Genomic DNA, 25,623 nt, shown 5'->3' with positions numbered 1-25,623 from the left:
GCTGGGGAATCGAACCCAGGGCCTCATGTATACAAGGCAAGCACTCTTGCCACTAGGCCATATCCCCAGCCCCTCCATGAGACTCTTATGTCCAAATAACCACCAGAAATTCAGAAGTGTAGCTGAAGTGGTAGAGCACTAACCTTAAGCACAAAAGCTCAGGTTCAGCACCCAGGCTCTGAGTTCAAGCCCTACAACTGACCAAAAACAAACCAACAAACCAGTAATTCTGGACTGGAGGTATGGCTCAAGTGGTAGAGTGGCAGCAATAAGTGAAAAAGCTTGGGTAAACCTTAGTTCCAACACAGAAATAATTACATTAGGGCTAGGAAGGATTCTTCGTGGTAGAGTGCTTGCTTAGCCTGCGTAAGCCCTGGGTTCAATTCCTCAGTACCACATACACAGAAAAAGCTGGAAGTGGTGCTGTGGCTCAAGTGGTAAAGGGCTAGTAGCCTTGAGCAAAAGAAGCTCAGGGACAGTGCTCTGAATTCAAGCCCCAGGACTGGAAAAATAGGACTAATTACAATAAAAACAAAAGCAACCTTCAAGATTCTCCTTTCTCGGCCTTCTGAGTGCTGGGATTATAGGCATGCGCCATCAACTGGACTCAATTTGTATTCTTACAAAGGATGTGAGTTTATATGCTACAGTATAGTGGGCATTCACCAAGTTGCTGAAGCAGATTAAGTGTGTGTGTGTGTGTGTGTGTGTGTGTGTGTGTGTTGATACTAGGGCTTAGCTTTGTGGGGGAGGGTTAGGGGGTCAGTAGTGGAGCTTGAACTCTGGGCCTGGGCACTGTACTTAAGCCCTTCAGCTCAAGGCCAGCACTCTACCACTTGAGCCACAGAACCATTTCCAATTTTCTGGTGGTTAACTGGAGATTATAGTCTCACAGCCTTTTCTGCCCAGGCTGGCTTTATCCGCGATCCTCAGATCTCAGCCTTTTGAGTTGCTAGGATTACAGGTGTGCGCCACCGGCACCCAGCTCCCTTAGCTCTTTTACTCAAGGCCTCAAGACTAGCCTTCTACCACTTGAGCCATAACTCCACTTCCAGCTTTTGTGTGTGTATGTAGGCGTGTGTGGGGGAGGGTTAGTTGGAGATAAGTGTCATGGACTTCCCTGTCTGGGTTGGCTTTGAATCGCAATCCTTGGATCTCTGTCTTTAGAGTGGCTAATATTACAGGTGCCTGCATCAGAAGCAGATTAATTTTTTTACTTGTAAGAAAATAGTCTATTGGGGCACCAGTGGCTCATGACTGCAATCATATCTATTCAGAAGGCTGAGATCTGAGGATTGTGGTTCAAAGCCAGCCTAGGCAGGAAAATCTGTCAGATTCTTATCTCCATTCAACTACCAAAAACTGAAGTGAAGTTGTGGCTCAAGGGTTGAGCCATATAAATTACATCATTCCCTTACACAGGACACATAAGTCACTAATATTCTTTTCTTTTTCTTTTTGCCAGTCCTGGGGCTTGAACTGTCCCTGAGATTGTTTTGCTCAAGGCTAGCATTCTACCACTTGAGCCACAGCACCACTTCTGGCTTTTTCTGTGTATGTGGTGCTGAGGAATCGAATCCAGGGCTTCACAGATGCGAGGCAAGCACTCTACCACTAAGCCATACTCCCAGCCCCACTACTATTCTTATGTCTAACGCTTGGCTTGGAGGGGGTTGTTCATAGGCTTGGTGGTAGGGATGTTACTGCCAAATGAGCATGACTGAGGGAAAATGGGGCTTAAGTACTTGGTCAGTAAGTGCCATCTGTGGACTGTGGGGGAGGAGGCCCAACATAGTTGTCTAAAACACCACTTGGGTTTTATGATCATTTTCTATTTTTAAATTTCTTTTATTTTCTTCCCGATTCAATTAACAAGTTTTTATTTAGTGCCTCCCTTGTGTCCAGTACTGCCCTAGGAATTCTAGATGTAAAAGAAACCTCCAGGAGACAATTTTCAAAGTGACTGCCAAGTGCAGAGATGACGGGAATGGAGTGGCTAGAAAGTTGATTTGGCCGGAGTCTTGAAGCCAGGCTCTTATGTGAAACGGAGGCAGGGCCGGGGTCTTGCTGCCCAGGGCAAGAGTGCTTAATGGGGAACCTAGGCAGCACTTGAGAGGAAGGAGGATGGATGGAGAAGTCCCCTCGAAAGGGCAGTGGTAGAGCCTCACCTTGGGTTGTAATAAACACAAGAGATGAGCTTTTTTTTTTTTTTTTTGCCAGTCCTGGGGCTTGAACTCAGGGCACTGTCCCTGGCTTCTTTTTGCTCAAGGCTAGCACTCTGCCACTTGAGCCACAGCGCCACTTCTGGCTTTTTCCACACATGTGGTGCTGAGGAATCGAACCCAGGCCTTCATGTATACGAGGCAAACACTCTACTATTTGGCCATATTTAATGTTATTGTCAAGGTGATGTACAGAGGGGTTACAGTTAAATATGTAAGGCAGTGAGTACATTTCTTTTTTTTAATAATTATTTATTTATTGTCAAAGTGATGTACAGAGGGGTTATAGTTCCATACGTAAGGCAGTGAGTACATTTCTTGTTCAACTTGTTACCTCCTCCTTCATTCCCCCACCCCCACCTGCATAAATTGTTCAGTTGGTTTATATCAAATGGTTTTGCAAGTATTGATTTCGGAGTCGTTTGTCTTTTTATCCTCTGTCCGCAGTGAGTACATTTCTTGTTGAACATTGTTACCTCCTCCGTCATTTTTCTCTCACTTTCCTTCGCCTTCCAAGGCGACACTTTTGTTGGAGTTATGAGGATGCAGAATGGTGAGGGGGCTGGGAAAGTGGTTTAGTGTTAGAGTGCTTGCCCAGCATGCATGCAGCCCTGGGTTCAATTCCTCAGCATCACATAAACAGGAAAAGCCAAAAGTGGTGCTGTGGCTCAAGTGATAGAGTGCTAGCTTTCAGCAAAAGAAGCTCAGGGACAGTGCTCAGGCCTGAGTTCAAGCCCCATGACTGGCAAAAAAAAAAAAAAAAAGAAGAAAAAGAATTCCTCAGAGATTTCTTGTTCCAATACTAGGGCTTGAACTCAGGGCCTAAATGCTGTCTTTCATCTTTTTTCCTTCAAGGCTGGTGCTCTACCACCTCAGCCATAGCTCGACTTCTGGCTTTTTGGTTAATTAGAGGTAAGAGTGTTGTGGACTTTCCTGCTGGCTTCAAACTATTGATCCTCAGATCTCAGTCTCTTGAGTAGCTAGTATTCCAGGTTTGAGGTATAGGTATCTATCTTGGACTTTGTTTTCCAATTACAATCATACCTTTATGAGAGCCCTCCCCACTGAGGCCTTGCACAGTGTATGTAGGCGTGTTCATCACTCTATGCTAGCAGTCCTTTTTGTGCAAGGACTGTGTGTGTCTCAGGCACAGTAAGAACTCAATATTTGGCCCTCGTTGGAGAAAGTGCGACATTATTAATATTAGAGAGCTATCCAGAAACCACAGATCAGTGAAATTAAAATGTGTACAAACTAAAAGCTTCTCTCACCACGACTCATGCTTGTAATCCTCACTACTCAGGAGACTGAGATCTGGAAGATCACAGTTTGAGGCCAGCCCAGGCAATGCTCAGTAGTAGAGTTAGTGGAGTACTTGCATGGCAAACATGAGAATATGAATTCAAACCCCAGTAGTACCCCCACTACCCCCCCCAAAGAAATAAACAGAAAAAGGGAGGGGGAAAGATTCTCTGCTCTAACCACTGAAATCCCATGCAAATCTAGATCAAACACTATTGTAAAGGCGCCTAGCTTTATTCTTCAGTTTAGGAGCTGAGATACAGGCAATAAAGCAGCGCAGTAGTGTCACACAGTGTAATAACACACATTACTAACAGGGCCTAGAATTGAGACTTTTCCCACATGCTTTACTCTCGTTTATTGGGTGGTGATGATTGTCATTCCCGTTTTATAGGAGAGGGATGGAGTCCAGAGAAGTTAAGAAACTTGGACTTGGTCAACCACCAGCTCTACTAACTGACGGTGGTGCAGGATTCAAATCCGAACAAACTGACCCTGGGCCCTCACAGTGTGTCCCCCTCTCCCCCCCCCCCCCCCATGGCTGAACAGCTTGTGCCAACAGCTCTCTCTTTTGGCACCAGACACAGGTTTCTGTGGAGGCATCAAGCTTTTGTTGTTGTTGTTGGTGGTGGGGGTGGGGGGGGGGCGGTGGATGGAGTTCTTCCGGACGCAGGTGCTGAGCAGAGCCCTTCCCGGCCCCGTCGTCCGCAGCCAGCAGGGAGCGATGCGCTCCGGAGTTGCCTTCCGAAGCTGTGCAAGGATCCAGGAGGCCACCGCGAGGATGAACGCCTTTCCCAGACCGCTACCCGATCGTAGCTTTACGATCACGCAGGCACACACGGACACGCACGCACACCTACACGCACACACACACAGACAGACACACACCTACACGCACGCGCGCGCACACAGGCACTCACGCACGATTTAAAAAAAAGCCGCGGCGCGCCTCCCCCCCCCCCCCCCCCCCCCCGCCGACCCCGCGTCCGGGCGCAGCTGTCCGCGCCTCCCCCGCGCCCCGCCGCCGCCCGCATTCCAACTCCGTGAGGTCACGGGCCGCCGCCGCCTCCTCGGATCCCCGACCGCCCCGCCCCGCCCCGCTCCCTCCGCCCCGCCCGGCAGGGGGAGGGACCCCGCGCCCCGCCGAGCCCGGCTCGCTCAGGCGCCCGTGCGATTCCCCCTCCCCGGCTGCCCCGTGGGCTTCTCCGCGGCCCCCGCTGCAGCAGCCGCCCCCTCCGCCCCGCCCCGGCGGCGGTGATCGACCGGGACTCCGTCGCGGGCCGCGCTGGGGGGTTGGGGGGTGTGTGGGAGGGAGACAGGAAGTGAGGCGCGCGAGCCCCGCGAGCGGGTGCGGGTGCGGGTGCGGCGGCCGCGCGCAGGCGCCCCGGGGAGGCGGGCCGCTGAGCGCGGCCCCCGGGGGGGCTGCGGGAGCCAGCTGCAGGTGAGCGCGCGCGGGCCTGGGCCGCGGGGCGGGGCGGGGCGGGGTGTGTGCGGGACGCTGGGCGCGCGCGGGGACCCCGGCCCGAGTGTGTAACAAAGAGCCGGAGGCTCGCTCTGCTCCCCAGGTGCGCGCCGGCCGGTCCCCTGGAGGGATGTCGGGGCTGGGCCCCGCACTCTCCGACGCGCCTGGGTCGGGGATCGGGGTTTGCGAAGCCCCGCGGCGCCTCGGTGCCTCTCGGAGGACGCACCGCGTTGGAGCTGGCCGGCTAACTGGAGAGCTGGGGCGTGGGGCCGGACTGGCACGCACGCCTGCCCTCCTTTTCTTGGAGCCGAGCCCGGTTACTTTGGGGGTAAAGAATGGGGTCTGCAGATTCCGACTAGTGATTTTCTGCAAATCCCGAGTGACGGTCGGTCGTTCCTGGCGGGCGCGCCGGTCCATTTTCCTTTTTTCTTTTTGCTGAGAAAGCCTTATGATAGTGTATGCTGGTGTGGAACACATTCAGAACATTCGGGGGGACTCCTGGTGACCATCACTGTATCCCTAAAAAGTGCTAAGTCTTTTTTTTTTTTTTAAAGTGTGACAACACTTTTAGTAAAATGGATGTTTTGTTTCTAGGATATCTTATAGAGATGGCACAGGCAAATGTTAGCTCTTGAGAAACCTAGGTTTGGTTTAACGAAAAAAAAAAGAGGCTAAAAAAGGCCATGTGGTTTCCTATAAGCGGCTATTTATGTTAAAGCACCATTGGCAAAATGACACGTGGTGAGGACTGTAATTGGGAGGGAGTGAACTCTGCTAGTTGAGTTCAAGTATATTTGAGAGAGTGGAAGGGGATCTGGAGAGGAAAATTGAATTCACAAATAGTGCGGAGTTGTAAACTTGCACGGAGGCAAAATTTAAGTATTAGTTTACTTTCTCTGTTAACAGAATAGTTTGTAGAGAAGTTATTTCCTGTGTTTTTCTTTCAAAAAGCTACTTGTAAATTATTTGTTAGTAGTTAAATTATAATCCCAGGCCCAATTACCTTTCAAGCTTTTGCATATTATTTCATACTGGAAGCAGTCCCCCCAAAAAGCATGTCTGCCACACCTGGTTTTTATTATATCCAAACATTCGTGAGTTTATGACATCATTTGGTAGCAGATATTATACAGATCTGAAAATTAAGATGTGTAGGGTATTTATAAAAGCAAGCCATCCTTTGGAATATATCTTGGGGAACATGAGCTTCCCTTCATTCATTTGAACATCTACCAAGGTATAAAAGAGCAAACAGTGGCTTTTCCTTATCCCTTTCTGTAAAACATTTCAGATCTCAGGGGCAACTGGAAGGTTTACACCAGGTTTGCTTAATCAGAGCTTAAGTTAATAATTAGGTTACAGAGTCTAGTATCTATTGTGTTGTAGTGAAGAAACTATTATATTCAAACAGCCCCTAAATCAAATCTGTCTTTCCTTTGTGCACATATAATGTCTGGTCTCTTCATCGACAGGACTTATTGGTAGTTTTGATACCATAATTTGTATATAAGAATGGCACCTACCACGTTACCTTATGAAAGGTTTAGTATGCACGAACTGTGTTTATAATCTTTTACAATTACAACAGTATTATCAAGCAGTTTTCTGGTTAAAAGTATACTGTTTAAGATTCTTCAGGTGTGCCTTTCTTCCCACTGTGCTTTATACATTTATAATCCTGAAACAAGCTACCCTAGGTATAGACCTTTTATAGTATTTATTTTCTATTTCCCTCATCTGTAGAGAACTGAAGGCATCCTGTAAACGTTAACACTGTTTTAGGTGGTCACAGCTCCCCCCTCCCCTTTATTTATAACTTTTTGTTTATCCTTCTGGGGAAAACCAGAGCTCAAAAACCAAACCAAACCAAAACCAGAACACAGGCAAACAAAAAACCAGAAAGAAAACCGTGGCCGGGCTAGGGTTAGAGATACAGCGCTCCGTATGTAATTATAGCCTGCTTGTAATCTCCTTAAGGACAGCCACAGCTTAGGATTCGTCTTAGATTTCTCAAGATGCTCAAGAGGCTGCCCGGTGCTGGGAGACTGCAATACACGTGTGTGGAATGGACTTGCAAAATGTGAAGTTTGGCAAAGCCCAGGGCCATAGCTAAACCCCATTATTATTATTATTATTATTATTATTATTATTAATTATTATTATTATTACTACTACTACTATTATTTTCCTAGCTCTACCCGTACCCCACCCCTGAGCTCTCCCATCTCCTCCGGTCTGAGCCGCAGTCACAGAGCTTGAAGCTGAGGAAGCCCCTGGTCCCGGGGCCCGGGTCCGGGCTGCCAGGTGGGGCTGGGTTCTGGGTTCTGGGTTCGGATCTGCCCTCCGGCCCCTGGGCAGCCCGGCTGCGGGGTGGTGGTGAGCGCCGTCGGGCTTCTGCCGGCTCATCTCGCCGTCTTCCCCCATCGGTCTGCAGTCGCCCCCTGTGCGCCGGGGCGCGCGGGCCGGGCCGAGTCGCGTCTCCCGGGCGCTGGGATTCTACATCCGGCGCCCAGCCCCGCGGGCCGCCCGTCGGGCTCCGGCGGGCGAGCCCTCGGAAGGCGCCCTCCGGGAGCTGAGGGTCCGGTCCCGCCGACAACGCGACCGTCCGGAAACGCGGCGGGCGGCCCGAGGGTTCCGGGGCTTCCGGGAGACTGGCGGGCCTTGCTCAGACCCGGAGCCCGGGCGGTGCGCGGTGGAGCTGGGCTTTCGGGATCCCGTCCTCCCCTCTATACCCCGGGATGGAGTCGGGAGGCCTCACCTGCCCTGTTGGGCCCGCTCCGGAGCCCCTGCCAGCGGGTGGGGGGTGGGGGGGCAGCGGGGCCGGTCTCCTGGCCTCTGTGTTAGAACTCCTTTATGGGATGGGCCTTTAGGGTCTTGCTGGTGACATAACATACCTATCCACCAGGGACTCCTATTCCTCTTTTTTTTTTTTTTTTGCAAATGCACTTCGCCTCCTTTTGAGCCTCACAGCTGCAGAGGCTAGACAGGGGTCTTGCCTTTACTTTTGCAATTGAGGCTAGACAGGGGTTGTGTTGTGCCTTTCTTTTTTGCAGTTCCTTTGTCCTGAAGGGACTGGAACTGGAATCGTAGCTGGGAGCCTGGGTGGGTGGAGTCGGCGTTTTGCACTTACATCACCTACAGAGTAAAGAACTTTGACATTTGGGGTTTTAGAGAGCTCAAAAGACTTACCCCTGCAACACTCTATCCAAAACGGGAAGATGACCACTAATGCTCACTACTAAATTTGGGATTACGGTCATGCAGGGCATTATCTCATTTAATCCTGACAATACCCCCAAGCTGTTATCACTATTTACGGGACACAGGGAGGGGTGGAGTCTGATCCTAGAGCCCAACCCTCAGCTCTCATGATCAACTTCCCCAGTCTCCTTTTTGCTAGCAAGAGGCCAAGGGTATTTTTTCTTCAGTCACAGCTCCACAGATGGTCATTTTTTCGAAGCCCAGTCCAGAGTCCGTGTGGTTGATTTAATGTGTTCCTCTTTCCTCAGCACTGGCCTGGTCTTTCCCCTCTCATGGTCTTTGGCAACTTCGTTGTCTTTTAATGGCTGCAGCGGCTGCTGGGTGAGCTGTCGGGGTCTGGACTGCAGTTCCTAAGGACGGGAGAGGGTCACTTTGTGCCAGCCTCCTCCTCATTGGATCGGTGTTGAGGGGCTCTTCCCCCATAGCCCCTCCACCATTGAAGGGAGAAGATGCCTCTGCCTTTTGGATTGAAATTGAAGCGCACTCGGCGATACACGGTATCCAGCAAGAGCTGCCTGGTTGCCCGGATCCAACTGCTCGATAATGAGTTTGTGGAGTTTACACTGTCCGTGGAGAGCACTGGCCAGGAGAGTCTTGAAGCTGTGGCCCAGAGACTGGAGCTGAGGGAGGTAAGCTACAAAAGAGGCTGCAGGTTGTTGCCATTCTTGCCCATAGAGCACCCTAAACATACTGTAACTGTAATGTGCCAGTTGAGCCTGCCAGCCTTCATCTCTACCAAGGAAAGAAGGGACCCGAACAACAAAAGCTTTGCCCGAGGTTGTCTACCATACAAGAAATAATATTCCCTAACTTTTGAACATGCTATGTCCTCCTTCCCCCTCAAAAATGCCATCAAAAATCAAATATGGTGGCTGGGAATGTGGCTTAGTGGTAGAGTGCTTGCCTAGTATGCATGAAGCCTTGGGTTTGATTCCTCTGTACCACATAAACAGAAAAATCCAAAAGGTGCTGTTGCTCAAGTGGTAGAGTGTTAGCCTTGAGCAAAAGAAGCTCAGAGATAGTGCCCAGACCCTGAGTTCAAGCCCCAGGACTGGCAAAGGAAAAAAAAAAAGAATCAAATATGAATGCATTTTGGGTTACCCAGGTCTTCCCTCCCTCCCACCTCCCTCCATCCCTTTTTTCCTTCCATCTTTCTTTCTTGTGCTGATCCTGGTGATTGAACTTAAGGCCTGGACACTGTCCCTTAGATTTTGTGCTCAAAGCTAGCACTTTATCACTAGAATCACAGCTCACTTTCAGCTTTTTGGTGGTTAATTTGGAGATGAGCCTTACAGACTTTTCTTCTGGGCTGGCTTTGAACCGTGATCCTCAGATCTCAGCCTTCTGAGTAGCTAGGATTATAGGCATGAGCCACCAGGACTCAGTCCCAAGTTCATATTTTTCGATTGTAATCCCAAGTAGGTCCTCTTGATCTTTAGTACAGTTTACTAACTTCATTCATTCATTCAGCATTCATTCCACAGGCCAAGATTCTAGACATGCTGTCTGTTTCCTCACCAACTAATTGTGTAATCTTAGGTCACTTGTTCTTGTGGTTCACATGAGGATAACAATGGTGCCTATTTTTTGGGGTGGTTGTGTGATTTAATGTGCATGTAAAGCCATAACCCTACTAGCTAGTTTGTTGTAGTAATCATAGGAAGTTTTACTCTGGGAAGCCCTAATCTAGTAGGAAGGAAGTTTTAGAGTCTTCACATATCCACATAATGTCCTAAGTGTAAAGGCCATGCAAAGCCTATAACGGAAGGGCTGTAATTAAATCTAGGGTCCTCCCTGTGTTTGGCTGTCTGGCCCTGGGGTAAGACAAAGAAGGAGAAACTGGTTACTCCACTTTAATGTCCATGCTATATTTCCATCTAGAAATCCCACATTAACATTAACAATTCTAATAAATATCAAGAATAAAGACCCCTGGGTGCCAGTGGCCAATGCCTGTAATCCTAGCTACTCAGGAGGCTGAGATCTGATGGTCATGATTCAAAGCCAGCCTGGACAGGAAAGTCTGAGAGACTCTTACCTCCAATTAACCACCAAAAACCTCAGAGACAGCACCCATGCCCTGAGTTCAAGCCCTGGAATTGGCGCGGGCACACACACACAGAGCATAGACCAACTTGGCCCCTAGACAAATAATTCTATCTATCTATATCTATCTACACGCATTTATTTGTGTGTGCTTTTCCTGGGGCTTAAACTCAAGGCCTAGTGCTGTCCCTTAGATTTTTAGCTCAAGGCTAGCTCTCTATCACTTGAGGCACAGCTCTGGTAGGTTAACTGGAGATAAGAGTCTCCTGTATCCAGGCTGGCTTGGACTTTGATCCTCAGATCTCAGCCTCCAGAGTAGCTAGGATTACTGGTGTAAGCCAGCCACTGCCTGGCTGATCATTTGTTATTGCAGACCCATAGGGGCCAAATATGTAGGTGTTAGAAGCTTACCTTTAAGTCCATGGTAGTGAGGAGACTGGTGTGGTGGGCGGTGGGAAAGGGGAAGGAGGGCAGGAGGGGGCTGGGGAAGCTTCCCTGGGAAAGTGCTTTTAGAGCTGTGTATGACCTGGAGGGTGGGCTAGGTAGACCTATTATTGGGCTGCAACACTTCCAATAAAGGGAACAAAGGGGTTTTTATGAAAGGATTTGAACTTACCTGGGAATTATGGGGAAGGTAGTGAAAGATTTTTAAGCAGGCATGTGATTTTCTCCTTCCCTCCCCCCATACAAGGAACCTTCTGGAGAATGCCTAGAGAGATGTAGTTTGGATGCAGGAGGTGGTCTTCTAGAATTGAATGGGGGATGAAGAAAAATGGTGGAATCATGAAGAAAAAAATGGTGGCTCGGGACCAGACCTGCCTGTTAGGTGTTGTGGAGGAATTAACAAGGAAGGGGTCTAGTTGAGATGGTAGGGGCTGGAATTGACGGGAGGAAACATAAAAGAAAGAGTGGAGTTCAGCTTTGGGAGTAAATGCCAAGTTGGAGGTGCAAGTTGGTTCTGAGTTGAGATGTTGAACAGCTCGGTGGATGCGCCTGTCTGCAGCTCAGGCGGGAGCTCTAAGCTGAAAGGAAGAGGCCTGGAAATCAGCAGCCTAGAGCTGGGAGAGAGGATGAGGCTGTCTAGGGGAGAAAATGATGGAGCAGACTGCTTGGAGCAGAAGAGTCCAGGATAGAGGAAAAGAACATAAACTTGGAGATGATGCTTGTTTACCTGTGTTTACTACTTCTTTCTCTCTCTCTCTCTCTCTTTTTCACCTGTTGCTCTTTTTCCCCTATTTTAGTTTCTTTTCTCTATTAATGCCATCCCATGGTACCACTCTGCTTACAGTCTTCAGGCAGTCAGCTTCCCAAGGAAGCATGGTGTATTTATTTTTGCACCACAGCATGAAATGTGCCCAGTAAATTCAGGCTGGACGGAGTTCACTGGCATTGCTGAATTCCTTCTGGTCAAATCCAGGGAAGCGTCATCTCCTGTTGCTGTTTTGTTTTTTTTTTTGAGGCAGAGTCCGTTGTTGTTCAGTCTGTTCTTGAACTCTTTTTTTTCCCCCTTTTTGTCAGTCATGGGGCTTGAATTCTGGGCCTGGGCGCTGTCCCTGCCACTTGAGCCACAGCGTTACTTCTGGTTTCTGGAGGTTAATTGGAGATAAGGGTCTCTCAGACTTCCCGTCAGGGCTGGCTTTGAACTATAATCCTCAGATCTCAGCCTCCTGATTAGCTAGGATTACAGGCTTGAGCCACCAGAGCACCTGACTTGTCTTTGAATTCTTGATCTTCTGCCTTATGCTCAGGAGGTGTGTGATTACCAGTAGGAACCATAACACCCAACCCTTTGTTATTATTATTTGTGATATCTGTGTCCACACTGTGGAGACTGACCAAATTTTCTAAAGATTTTTTTCTTTTGTGAATATTGCTTCTTCCCTTAACTGAAAGAATGCATTGTTTGTATAGCATTTATTTCTTACTTTTTTTTTTTTTTTTTTTGCTAGTCCTGGGGCTTGAATTCTGGACTTGGGCTCTGCTGAGCTTTTGTGCTCAAGGCTAGTGCTTTACTACTTAAGTAACAGTTCTACTTTTTTATGTGATTAATTGGAGATAAACGTCTCAGAGACTTTCTTGCCTGGGCTAGCTTTGAAACTCCAATCTCAGCCACCTGAATAGCTAGTATTAAAGGCATAAGCTACTGGTGCCTGGCTTTTATAGCATGTTCTTGTAGCAGGAATTGCTTTCTTCCATTAACTTAAAGAGTGCTTTTTATAGCATGTTTTTATAGCAAGCACCAGTAATCATACTTCCTACATATTACTAAGTTATTGACATTTTCGTATGGCATCTAATTTAGTGGCCATTTTTGAACCACTGTTTCCATGTGAGCTGAAAAAATTAATGTATATCATGTCACTAACCATTCCCTTCAAAAACAGACCTGCAATAAGATTTAAGGTATTCCTTTTTTTTTTTTTTTTAAGTGGAGCTGTTAGTCTGTTTGCTTCTATCTGGGCTGAGTAAAATTGTTACAGTTTAGATTGTTTGTATGTATTTTTATGTAGGGTATGTCTTTTTCAAAGTTCTTGTTCAATAAGATTATCATCACATTGTTAGGCCATTGTGGATTTCAATTAGATTTACCATAAATTATTATTTCTTTCATGCCCTGCTATTCTCTTTTGTTGTTGTTGGATGGGGCTTTAACTAGGAGCCTGGGTGCTGTCCCTGAGCTTTTTTGCGTAAGGCTAGCGGCTCTACCACTTCGAGCCACACCGCTGCTTCTGGTTTTCTGGTGGTTAATTGGAGATTAGAGTCTCATGGGCTTTGCTGCCTGGGCTATTTTTGAACATTCTACCACTTGAGCCACAGTTCCACTTCTGGCTTTTTCAGGGTTAATTGGAGATAAGACTCTCATGGACTTTTTTTTACCTGGGCTGGCTTTGAACTATGATCCTTAGTCTTAGCCTCTTGAGTAGCCAGGATTATATAATGTGTGAGCTACTGGTGCCTGGAAATATATATTTTTTTCTTTTAGGGGCATAACTTTGTAATCTAAATTTGTGTGTGTGTGCGTGTACGTGTGCGCGCGCGTGGTGTACCCTAGTACTAGGTTTTGAACTTATGTCCTTATGTGCTTGCTCAACTTTTGGGCTCTTGGCTGGCATTCTACCACTTGAGCCCTACGTCTACTTCTGGCTTTTTGCTATCTCCGCTTAGAAATAGAGGTGTGAGCAGTTTACGCTAAATCTACAAGGAAAGGCTTCTTTCAGCTGTTTCTGAGTTTGTGCCTTAGGAGAAGTTTTCATTGTTGATTCCATATATGACAAACTATACTTGGGAAGTTGAGTTATTAAAAGTCATCCCTAGAATGACTATCTGTCCATCTAACTGTCCTTTTTAGACGGTAGATATTATAGCAAAATTTAGACGTTTTCCCATGCTTTTTGTTACAGGCTTTGGATATTTGATTAACCTGTAACCAAATTATCATTATTAATCTTCAGGAAATGTACTGTAAATTGTATTTGTAGTGAATTCCACACATGAAGCTTTTTGCTCTTCATCTTGGTAAACTCCATTGGAGTAGGACTCTTGTTCTTGGTGTCCAGAATAATGCCTTGTACCTTACAGCACATACCTGGCTGAATAAATATCTACTTAATTGAAACAGAACATTCGGAGTGATAAGCATGGATGGCAGTTCAGTTTGGCCAGCCTTTATTTGTCCTAGGATTTTATTTCCTGGAAAGAGTTCAATATTTCCGAAGGTTTGTACATTGGTACAAAGCAGTCTCCAGCATTTTTTTTCTTCCCTTCTTCTCCTCCGCCCCTTCCCTCCCTTCCTCCCTTTCCCTTTCTTCTCTTCAGTGTTTGCTATGTAGCCTAGGCTGGCCTCGAACTCGAGATCCCTCTGCCTCTGCCTCCCAGGTAGCTGAGATTGCAGATGTGAAGTATTGTACCTCCTTCACCTTTTTCTTTAGACTGTCCTCTTTCATTTTGTTGTTTTTCTGAAGCACTTAGGAAGTGATGTGCTTCCAGCAGCTTCTCAGGAAATATTGCTTTGTCAAGGCACGAGCCAACTCCCCTACCCCTTGGAACAGTTCTCTGCTGGCCAGTGGGGACAGTTTTGCCCAAGGTTGATTTGCTGGAATAAGTAGCGTGTTAGGTATTTCAAATATCCACTGACCTTATCTTGACTGTTAACTGAGTAGACCTCAGGAATTTCATGTGTATTTCCTTCTGTCTTGGCTGGTTTCACTTGGACTCTAAAAATAATATGGGTAGGGGAAGAAGAGTATTTATTAAACTGTAAACTTGTTTTTTTTGTTGTTGTTTGCTTTACTCTTTTGAGTTGAGTAGTTATTAATTCAGGTAACTCATCAAACTGATAAGATTGAAATATAGATGGGAATTGGTAAATATTTTTAATTGGAATTATTACACCTTCTGAAAGATTTATCACATTAGATTAGCCTCTGCATCTAAATAAAATTTTCTAAAGTCCAAAGCTAGCTATGAATGATCAGAGGATTTTCTTGACTTTTACGTTTCTGTTTATTTACTTATTTATTTTTTCTCATTTGGCCTAGATAATTGAGAATTAGGCAAATACTCAAGGGGTTTAGGTGTATCGACATGGAGAGGTATATGTTTTTAAATGCAATATGGAATCATAGTAGTTATTAGAAATCTGTTTACTTAAAGAAGCAGGTTTAGTTGAATGTCTAATAAGCTTAAGGGCTATTCAGAGGCATTTTTAAAAAAAAATTAAATTTTATTGACAAGGTAATTTATAGGCATTTAAAGAGATAATGAAGATGTCCCTTCACCTCATTCATTTCACTACCAAATAGAATTAAGCCTGGATTTGTTTTTTTTGACCTGGGCAGGTTTGTGGGCGGAGCTCCAAAGGGGTGCTCTCTCTGAGTTTTGTCATTACCCTTGGTATGTCGTTTCAGATTCTATTCCTTTTTATTTTTTTTCCTGTGCTTCAATGCAAGGTCTGGTTGCTGTTCCTGAGTCTGCCCCTTCCCTTCCCTCCCCAGCACTGGCACTGTGCCTGCCACCTGAGCCACAACTCTACTTGTAGCTTTTTAATTTTTTTTTTTTTGGCCATTCCTGGGCCTTGGACTCAGGGCCTGAGCACTGTCCCTGGCTTCTTCCCGCTCAAGGCTAGCACTCTGCCACGTGAGCCACAGCGCCGCTTCTGGCCGTTTTTTCTGTATATGTGGTGCTGGGGAATCGAACCTAGGGCCTCGTGTATCAGAGGCAGGCACTCTTGCCACTAGGCTATATCCCCAGCCCCTACTTGTAGCTTTTTGGTGGTTAATTGGAAATAAGAGTCTCAGGGACTCTTCCTGCTCTGACTGACTTCTAACCATGCTCCTCAGATCTCAGCCTTTTGAGTAGCTCGGTTGAAAAGGTGTGAGCCACCAGCACCTGGCCTCTTATTTCATTTATTTTTCACATATGGATTATGCATGAGCTTTTCCATTTTAAAATGAAGGAGGTGAAGCTGTGAAAAGTTTAGGTGGTTTGCTGAGGATCACAGAAAGAATAAAAGAGCTAGAATGTAGCCAGGTACCAGTGGTTTATTCCTGTAAGTCTTGACTACCAAGGACTGTGGTTCAAGGCTAACCTGGGAAGTAAAGTTCAGGAGATTCCCTCCCCCCTCCCCTCTCAGCCATTGTTAGCACAGTGGTGTGCACCTGTCATCCTAGGCTATGTAGGAAGCCGGGCTTGGGAGGATCAGGATTTCAGGTCAGCCAGGCAGAAAAGTTAATTGAGACCCCATCTCCATGGAGGGAAGCTGCCCAGGGTAACAGGAAGTCTTAACGTAGGTGGATGGAGGATCAGATGTATGCCTGGGTGGGAAGTGCGATGAGACCCTATCTCAAAATATAACTAGCATAAAATCAGGGCTGGAAATAGGGTAGTGGTAATTGTAAGCCTTGAGTTCAAACCTCAAGTTCAAACAAAAGGCAATTCGTTTTTATTTGGAAGGAGGAAGACAGTACTGGATTTGAACTCAGAACCTCACTCCTGGTAGGGTGGCACTCTGTCACTGAGCCATGTTGCCAGTCTTTTTTGCTTTGGCTATTCTAAGGATAAAGTCTCATATTCTTGCTCTATCTAGCCTGGGACTGTGATCCTTCCTATCTTTTCCTCCCTAGTAGCTGAAATTGCAGGAGATGAATGGCTGGAGTTGCCAGAGTGGGTAGCTGGTCATAGGTGTGGGCTCTAGTGCCTGGCCCCATCCTGTATGTTTTAATCAACTGATAAGATATCCAGAGGGAGTTTAAGCTTTTACTTAGGCTGTTCTAGAAGAAACTATTTCACAAATCCTATATGAAAATAGCGTGTGGTTGAAATTATTTAACTATCAAGGATTCATGCTATAGTAGACACCTAAAAAGTTTATTTAAGTTGTTGAGTAGGGCAGAGTAGTTGTGTTATTTTGAGTAAACTTTAACTAGGCAGGCTGAAACGATGTACAACTAATCTTATGCTTGATGACTGAAGCTGGTACACCTGTGTGCTTATACACCCCTTTCCTCCCTTCCTCCTGGTTTTTCTCCCTCCCTTTTCTCTCTCCAGTGCTCAGGTGATTTTTTTTTTCTTCCCTTGTTTGGATTAGAGTGTGACCCACCTAGCCTGCCTAATTTTCTTTATAAATCTGAGGGCAACTTGCCTTGCCTCATTTGTGTTATTTAGGTTTAAATGACTTTGTATGAGTTAACTTTGTATGAGTTAACTTTGTATGGTTAAACTTAAGCTGCCCTTTGCACAGTAGGATTTTGGAAGCAATAAGATAGTTAACATTTTTTTATTATTATACAGGTGATGTTTGAGGGGGTTATAGTTATATAAGTCAGGTAAAGACTACATTTCTTTTTGGACATTGTCACCCCTTTTCTCGCTCTCTCCCAGTTTTTTCCCTTCTGACCCCGCCTACAAGTTATATAGTTCATTTTCAACATAGTGTCCCCTGAGTACTACTGCTCCATTTGTTTACCCTTTGTCCCTCCATTTCTGTGCCTCCCCTTGCCCCCCCATAGGCAGATGAACGAACAAACAAGACAAAAAGAAAACAAAAACAGCAACAAAGAAAAAAACCTCTTGTTCCCATTTTGTGGAGTTCATTTCGATAAACATTATTTTGTGTGATCAGATGCACATAGGCATTGTGCCTTTGTGTTCCTCTCCTAAGAGTATCCTCGTTTGGTCTCACTGTGTGTGAATGCCTGGAGTCCTATATAGTTTATCATGCCCTAGTATATTTTAGATCTAGCTTCTGCATGTAAGAGAAAACATGCTGTTTGTGTCTCTGAGCTTGGCTTATCTCACTTAACCTGATTTGTTTTAGGTCTGTCCATTTCCCTGAAAATGACACAATAGTTTTCTTCCTATTGGTTGTGCAAAATCCTGTTTTGTGTATTGGAACTACGTTCTTTTGGATCCACTCATCTATTGCAGGGCATCTGGGGCTGTTTCCATATCTTGGCTATTGTAAATAGGGCAGCATTGAAAATGGATGTGCAAGTGTCTTTATAGTATCCTGACTTGTGATGTTCTGGGTAGATACCCAGGAGTGGCCAATGAAGTTTTGGTGTTCAGTGACTCTGGGTTCTGGTCTCTCAAGAGTGGCTGTTTACTGGTATTAGTACCAAGTACCAAGAAGTACTTGATACTTTACATAGGTCAGCTGTGTGTGGTGTTGACATGGTGCTGCCGCCATCTTGCTGGTAGAGTGGTGCCTGCATTACACTTGCTAACTGGCAACTACTATTAGTTTTTTTTTTTGTTTGTTTGTTTTTTCGCCAATCCTGGGGCTTGAACTCAGGGCCTGAGCACTGTCTGGAGCTTCCTGAGCTTCTTTTTGCTCGAGGCTAGCACTCTACCACTTGAGTCACAGCACCACTTCTGGCTTTTTCTGTGTATGTGGTACTGAGGAACCGAACTCAGGGCTTCATGCATGCTAGGCAAGGACTCTACCACTAAGCCACATTCCCAGCCTGTTATTAGTATAGGATTTCTTTAGCACTTTGCCATTCTCCTTTCATCATGTAAAGTAGTTGAATGGAATAATATGCCAGAGAGAAAAATTAATCTGACAGAAATGACTGGAGAGGTATTATCCTTAAGATGATTAAACTTGATGATTAAATTAAGACAGTTACTATAACACCACTTCTTTGCTTCCTGGTGTTGTGTACAATACAACCTTAATTCCCATTCACCTGTATTTTGCATTCACTGGTAATGTTTAGACAAGTGCAGATTTGACTTTGTTTTTACGGCTGGCACATCTTTTGAAGTCAAATTTATGTTTGGAAGAACACTGAAGAATTACACATTCTGTTACGATAAAAAAGACAAAATAATGCGTGTGTAATAGTGAAGAACGTATCTGAAGTTGTACCATTCACACTGTGTAACCTTGGTCACTCACCATCGGAACGCAGACTGCTTATACTGCAATACAGCCAGTGCCCAGGATTGAGGGCTACACCTAGTGCCAGGCTAGGGATGGCTCACATCTGGGGTCTAGATCCTTGAGCCCCTCATTTGGCACTCTGGTCTCAGCCACACACCACTCTCCATTCTTCTAGAAGAGAAGCACTCCATCTGTTGCTAGTTTCAGTTAATTTATTTTAAAAGAAATGAAAAGTTACCAACGCTACATACATGTAAGCATTGAATTTCCTCTAGTAAGGAAAAATAGAGATCACACCTATAATCCTTAGCTACTCAGGGAGGCTGAGATCTGAGAATCGTGGTTCAAAGCTAATAACCTGGGCAGAAAAGTCCCCATGCATGAGATGCTTATCTCCAATTAACCACTCAAAATCCAGAAGTGGAACTGTGGCTTGAAGTGGTAGAGTGCTAGCCTTGAGCAAAAGTGCTCAAGGACTGTGCCCAGGCCCTCAGTTCAAGCTCCACAACTGACCAAAAATAAAAAAAAAAGTAATTTTGGGTTGGGGATATGGCCTAGTGGCAAGAGTGCTTGTCTCATATACATGAGGCCCTAGGTTCAATTCCCCAGCACCACATATGCAGAAAATGGCCAGAAGTGGCGCTGTGGCTCAAGTGGCAGAGTGCTAGCCTTGAGCAAAAAGAAGCCAGGGACAGTGCTCAGGCCCTGAGTCCAAGGCCCAGGACTGGCCCCCCCCCCCCAAAAAAAAGGTAATTTTATACAGCTTTAGAGGAGTTGAAAGCTATGATAAGATCTCATATTACTTAAGCCTTTTTTTCAGGAGATAAGAAATTCTCTTAAGTGCTTAAAGGGTTTTTGCTTACTCTAAAACTGTGCAATGCTATTAGTGAGACATATCTTTACTCATCTTTCTTTACAGATGAGTAAATTGAGTCACAAGTGTTCAGTAGCTTGCTGGTGGCTATGTAGTAGAAACCACAGCTGAAATTGTTCTTCTGTTTGTTGACAGTCTCTCCCCCTTGCCCTTCCCTTGTCCTGGGACTTGAACTTAGGGCCTGGACACTGTCCTTTACTTTTTTTGCTTAAGGCTGGTATTCTATCACTTGAGCCACATTTCTGCCTGTTTTTTTTTACTGGTTAGCTGGAGATTCCCATTGACTTTCCCTCCCAACAGGTTGGCTTTAAATGAGATCTTCAGATCTCAGCCTCCTGAGTAGATAGGATTACAGGCGTGAGCCTCCCACATGAAGCTTCAACCTCTCTTTTTCTATCATGTAACCTCGGGTAGGTGACAGGTGTCTTGCTGTGGGGTCCATACCTATAGTGCATGCCTGGACAAGGTGGCCTCTTGCATCTGATGGTGATTTGTTTCACGTATTTTTGAGATACACTATCAATTATTTTGTGTTTTGCCTTTTGTACAATTTCTTGTTGGCAGAAGCACATTATGAGTTCATCCGAGACCAGGAAAGGGAGTCCGCAGAAGGAACCAGAGTCCCCACTGTGGGAGGATGGTGTGTGTGTGTGTGTGTGTGTGTGTGTGTGTGTGTGTGTGTGTGTGTCTCTGTGTGTGTGTGTAGGAAATATCTCTGAAGGCATCCGGCGGCTGGGGTGTTTGGTAGGACGTATTTTGTGAGCTTGTTCTCCTGCACAGCTGTAAATATCAGGCTGAAGAAATAGATGCCCTGGAGAGTCCCCTTTTGGTGAGATTTTTTTTTTTCCAAAGCACTGTCTGGCTACAGTAGTGCTAGATGAAGCTGGGAAGCTACAGAGTCAGAATGGATAACCAAGCAAGGCAGAGCAACTAGCCAGCCCACTGAAGCATTCGCTGCCTTCACGGGTCGTGGTGCACTGCGATTGGCTGCAGGGCATGCATGAAATTTACCTATTATAGCAGTTGAGACCATCTGTGAATTATGGGCACCAGCACAGGACCGTTACCAATCATTATTCCATTTCAAATTCCTCTCTAGGGCTGGGAATGTGGCTTAATGGATAGAGTGTTTGCCTAGTGTTCTGAGGCACTGGGTTCGATTCCTCAATACCACATAAACAAAAATAAATAAATCAAGCAATAGTTAAAGAAAAATTCCTCTCTAGGGGGACTGGGAATGTGGCTTAGAGGTAGAGTGCTCGCCTTGCATGCATGAAGCCCTGGGTTCCATTCCTCAGTCCCACAGAAACAGAGAAAGCTGGAAGTGACACTGTGGCTCAAGAAGTAGAGTGCTAGCCTTGAGCAAAAAGAAGCTCAGGGGGGGCTGGGGATATGGCCTAGTGGCAAGAGTGCTTGCCTCGTATACATGAGGCCCTGGGTTCAATTCCCCAGCACCACATATACAGAAAATGGCCAGAAGTGGCGCTGTGGCTCAAGTGGCAGAGTGCTAGCCTTGAGCAAAAAGAAGCCAGGGACAGTGCTCAGGCCCTGAGTTCAAGCCCCAGGACTTGCCAAAAAAAAAAAAAAAAAAAAAAAAGAAGCCAGGGACAGTGCTCAGGCCCTGAGTCCAAGCCCCAGGACTGGCCAAAAAAAAAAAAAGAAGCTCAGGGACAGTGCTCAGGCCCTGAGTTCAAGCCCCAGGACTGGCCAAAAAAAAAAAAATCCTTTCTAGATCATCATCTAGTGTATTTAACACTTATTGCCTTATTTTCCATTGAGAGTTGGACTGTTACATTCCTTGAATATAGATTAATTGGATATAGAATCATAAGATGATTTATAATATTCAGGTAGTGTGTATCATTAGCTCATGGTTAGCTCATCTTCAGCTTTTTTTTGGGGGGGGTGGTGATACTGGGCATTGAACCCAAGACTCTTCTTGTACATGTTACATAAGCACTGTGCCTGTGAACTAGATCCTCATTTCTTCTACTTTTCAGTATAGAAGTCTCTTCTTGACTTACTTATGTATATTTAAATAACATTTATTAGATGAAAGTATGTGGTATTTAAGTATTAACTAGTTAAAAATGTTGAATATGTATTTCTGAACTATGCACCTTCACATAGTTAGGGCCTTCTGCTTTGTCCTCATTGAGGAACATAGTTTAAAGGAAAACCCAAGCCAGGAGCTGGTGGCTCACGCCTGTAATCCTAGCTACTTAGGGGGCTGAGATCTGAGGACTGTGGTTTCAAACCAGCTTGGGCAGGAAAGACTGTGAGACTCTTACCTTAAATTAAACACCAAAAACCAGGAAGTGGAATTGTAGCTCAAGTGGTAGAATGCTAGCCATGAGTAAACAAAAAACAAAAGCCCAGGGACAATGCCCAGATCCTGAGTCCAAGCCTCAGTACTTGCACAAGAAGAAAGAAAAGAAAAAGAGAAAGAAAGAAAACTTTAGGGCTGGGAATTGGCTTAGTGGTAGAGTGCTTGCCTAACACTGTGCATAAAGCCCTGGGTTTGATTCCTCAGTACCGCATAAACAGAAAAAGCCAGAAGTGGCGCTGTGGATCAGGTGATAGAGTGAGCAAAAGAAGCTCAAGGACAGTGCCTAGGCCCTGAGTTCAAGCCCCCAGACAGGCCAAAAAATAAAAAGAAACTTTTAAGTGTGAGCTAGGAACTGGTGGCTCATGACTATAATTCTGGCTAATTGGGAGGCAGAGAATGGGAGGATAGAGGTTTGAGGCCCGTCTGGGCAGGAAACAGTTCACAAAGCCCCTTCTCGACCCATGGCTGGGTGCAGTGGTCCAGGCTTGTCCTCCTGCCTCGCCCTTGTGAGCCCAGGCAGAACAGTCCATGAGATTTCGTCTCAGTGAAGGGAAGCTGGATATGCTGGTGCAAGACTTTAAGCCCAGCAAGGCCCTGGAAGCCTAAAGTAGGCAGATCCTAGTTGAGGAGCATGCCTGGGTAGGAAGTAAGATTTCACTCCAGGAAAGTAAGTGAAGTAAGACTTTATCTCCAAAATAACCAGCACAGCTGGGTTCCAGAAACTCAGACCTACAAATGTAGCTGCGCAGGAGGCCAAGACTTGAAGGATCCAGATTTAAAGTCACCCTGGGCAGGCTAGACTCATTCTCCAAAATCACCCGCAAAAAGCCGGGCCAGAGGCATAGCTGGAGTGGTAGAGCACCAGTCTAGCAAAAAGGAAAGGAAAGAGAGCCTTTCTGTATTAAAAAAAAAAAAAGGAAATACTTTTACTGTTTTCCTGAAGGTGGTCCATACCTGTAATTCTAGCTACTCAGGAGGCTGAGACCTAAGGATTTGTCAATGAGACTCTTACTTTCAGTTAAGCACCTAAAACTGGAAGTGGAGGTGTGACTCAAGTGGTAGAATGCAAGCCTGAGACAGCACCCAAACCCTGAGTTCAAACTCTAGTGCCAGCACACACACACACACACACACACACACACACACACACACACACTCTCACTCACGGGTTGAGATTGTTTTAATCAAGTCTCTTTAGAGCATTTTGCAATGTCTGGCATATTGTGTAGCTTCTCTCTTCACGTAGAGCTGTAGAAGCTGGGGGACAGCAGGCATAATTTCTGCTAAGCCAAGCCTCCAGTAAAAAGATGTACTTCAGATTATTTTCTCTAGTCCTCATTTATATGTGATAGACTGCTGATAATATGCGTTAGCGCTTTTTCCAGTAAAGCGATGGTATGCTACTTAAGCAGGGAGAGAAGAGAACAGAGTAATATACAACAGCAGAGAAGACTGCCTGATTGAGATGGTGTGACCATCTGTCAGAAGGCAGAGGTAGGATGCTTCATTATTTATGGCAGGCTCTGTACTTGTAAGCTCAGGTCCTGAATTAGGTTGTTAACTACCCTTGTTAGGTGATCTCGGCCTGGGATAGACTATATTGAGGGCTATCTCCTCTCATTCCCTCTCATCATTCCCCGATGAAAGTCTTCTGACTTCAGCCTGATCTAAGAAAGGCATCAGGATAAAATTATATTTGTAATTTTATATGGGATTATCTTTTATCAAACATAATGCATTAGTGGCTTAAAAAAATCCTCTAGCTAATTTGGGTGTCCCTGTGCTCTGCTTTAAAAATAGTACAAACAGAAAGACTCTTAAAATAATTAGACAAGGAGCTGCATTGTTAGGAAGAACAGCTGCTGTCAGTTCACGTAGAGTAAGTCACCTATATTGTCTGAAAAGAAGCCTATTCCATTTCACTTTTTTTTTCTGCTACATATCAAAATTTATTATAAAATTAGAGTGTAACGGGGGAGGGAAGGGAATGGAGGAGGGCGGAAGGTGAAAGAAATATGAGGGAGGACAGGTTAGATAAGAAATGTACTCACCGCCTTATGTATGAAACTAACCCCTCTGTACATCACTTTGACAATAGATAAATAAATACATGTAATGAAAAATAAAATTAGAATGTAAGATGTGCAGTTTTTTTAAAAAAATAGACAATTTGGGTTTTATTTGAGGATAGACATTTTGTACTTCACAGCTTGAATAAAAATTTATAGCAGAGAACAAATTATTACTAAAGTGGCTTCGAATGGCAATCCTTAGATCCCAGCATCATAAGATGTCTTTGTGACGCTTCCAGCTTTTTGATGGTCAATTGGAGATAACAGTTTCCCATTATATGATTTTAGTGACATGTGTCTACATATTAATAATAGCAGTATTTGCAAATATAATGCCTCCTTGGAAGTACTTAACAAGATATAAATTTGATTTCTACTTTAACTACTTAGGATAAAACTTGAACACAGATACTTGAGCAGATACTTTAGACTGTTCAACATTTAAATTCTTTATTTGGGACAACAAAGTGCATCTTTTCTTAAAAGGGAGAGTAATATATATATAAAAAAAGAATGTTTAAGACTTTAATTTTGGCTAAAAGTGACTTTTTCTTTTTTCTGTCAGTCATGGGGCTTGAACTCAGGACCTGGGCTCTGTCCCTGAGCTTTTGCACTCAAGACTAGTGGTCTACCACTTTGAGCCATAGCAACACTTCTGGTTTTCTGGTGGTTAATTGGAGATAAGGGTCTCAGGGACTTTCTTCTCCTGGTTAGCTTCCAACCACGATCCTTAGATCTCAGCAGCCCGAGTAGCAGCGACATGTATGGTCCTACCACTTGAGCTAATAGTGCCAGTTCCGATTTTTGAGTGGTTAATTGGAGATAAGAGTCTCACGGGGACTTTTCTTCCTGGGCTGGCTTCAGATTTCAGTCCTCAGCTTTCTGAGTAGCTAGGACTACAGGTGTTAGCCGTTAGTGAGTAGCTCAGTGCCTTTTGTTACTAAAACCTGTATGAAAAGTTACACGGCACTCGGTGGCGTCTGGGCCATGTACACATCTGTCAGCGTTCAAGAAATGATCTGCAGTTGACTTTTGCTTCTATGCCTCTCACTTATACTGCTTGTCCCTGTGACAGGTCTTATCTTCTTTTCCCTTTACACCTTGCTGTTGGCCCTGTGAGAAAAGAGGCAGCAGGAGACCACATCCCCTTGGTCCCTGGTCCTTCTTCGTTGGTACCATTGAAATCACTGAAATCCTTTTGTGCCTCACTGCCTCCCTCAGCAGCCTTTGTCTTTCCAGGTCACCTACTTCAGCCTCTGGTACTACAACAAGCAGAGCCAGCGCCGGTGGGTAGATCTGGAAAAACCTTTGAAGAAACAGCTGGATAAATATGCACTGGAACCTACCGTGTACTTTGGAGTGGTGTTTTATGTGCCTTCAGTTTCTCAGCTGCAGCAGGAGATTACCAGGTAAGGAATCCCACACCTGCAGTGCTTGCAAAGTCTGAAACTTTACCCTCTCACCTTGCCTTTTAGCTTCCATATTACCAAAGGGTTCTGCTATGTGACATGGCAAAGTATTTTGCTCTGGGTTGTGTGTTGGGTGAATTACGGGTTTGCTTTGTGTGGATGAATGGTTAAAGAGAAGATGTTTCTATACTATCTGTCAACACTTCTTCTCTTTCTCTGTCTGTCTCTCTCTCTCTGTGTCCTGGAGCTTAATCTTAAGG

General features: G+C 45.3%; 1 protein-coding gene across 1 annotated transcript in view; it reads left to right on the top strand.

Annotated features, from left to right (window-relative positions):
- The first annotated feature begins 4,916 nt into the window (after positions 1-4,916).
- Positions 4,917-25,623, top strand: part of Ptpn21 (protein tyrosine phosphatase non-receptor type 21) — a 56,756-nt gene continuing 36,049 nt past the window's right edge. Inside the window, 3 exon segments of the mRNA XM_048362889.1 lie at positions 4,917-4,965; positions 8,496-8,876; positions 25,194-25,363. Coding sequence (XP_048218846.1) covers positions 8,697-8,876; positions 25,194-25,363 — 350 coding nt within the window. The 5' untranslated portion in view covers positions 4,917-4,965; positions 8,496-8,696.

This window comes from Perognathus longimembris, chromosome 14, assembly GCF_023159225.1.
Source record: "Perognathus longimembris pacificus isolate PPM17 chromosome 14, ASM2315922v1, whole genome shotgun sequence".
Lineage (NCBI taxonomy): Eukaryota > Metazoa > Chordata > Mammalia > Rodentia > Heteromyidae > Perognathus > Perognathus longimembris.
This window is presented reverse-complemented; position numbering and strand designations above follow the sequence as displayed.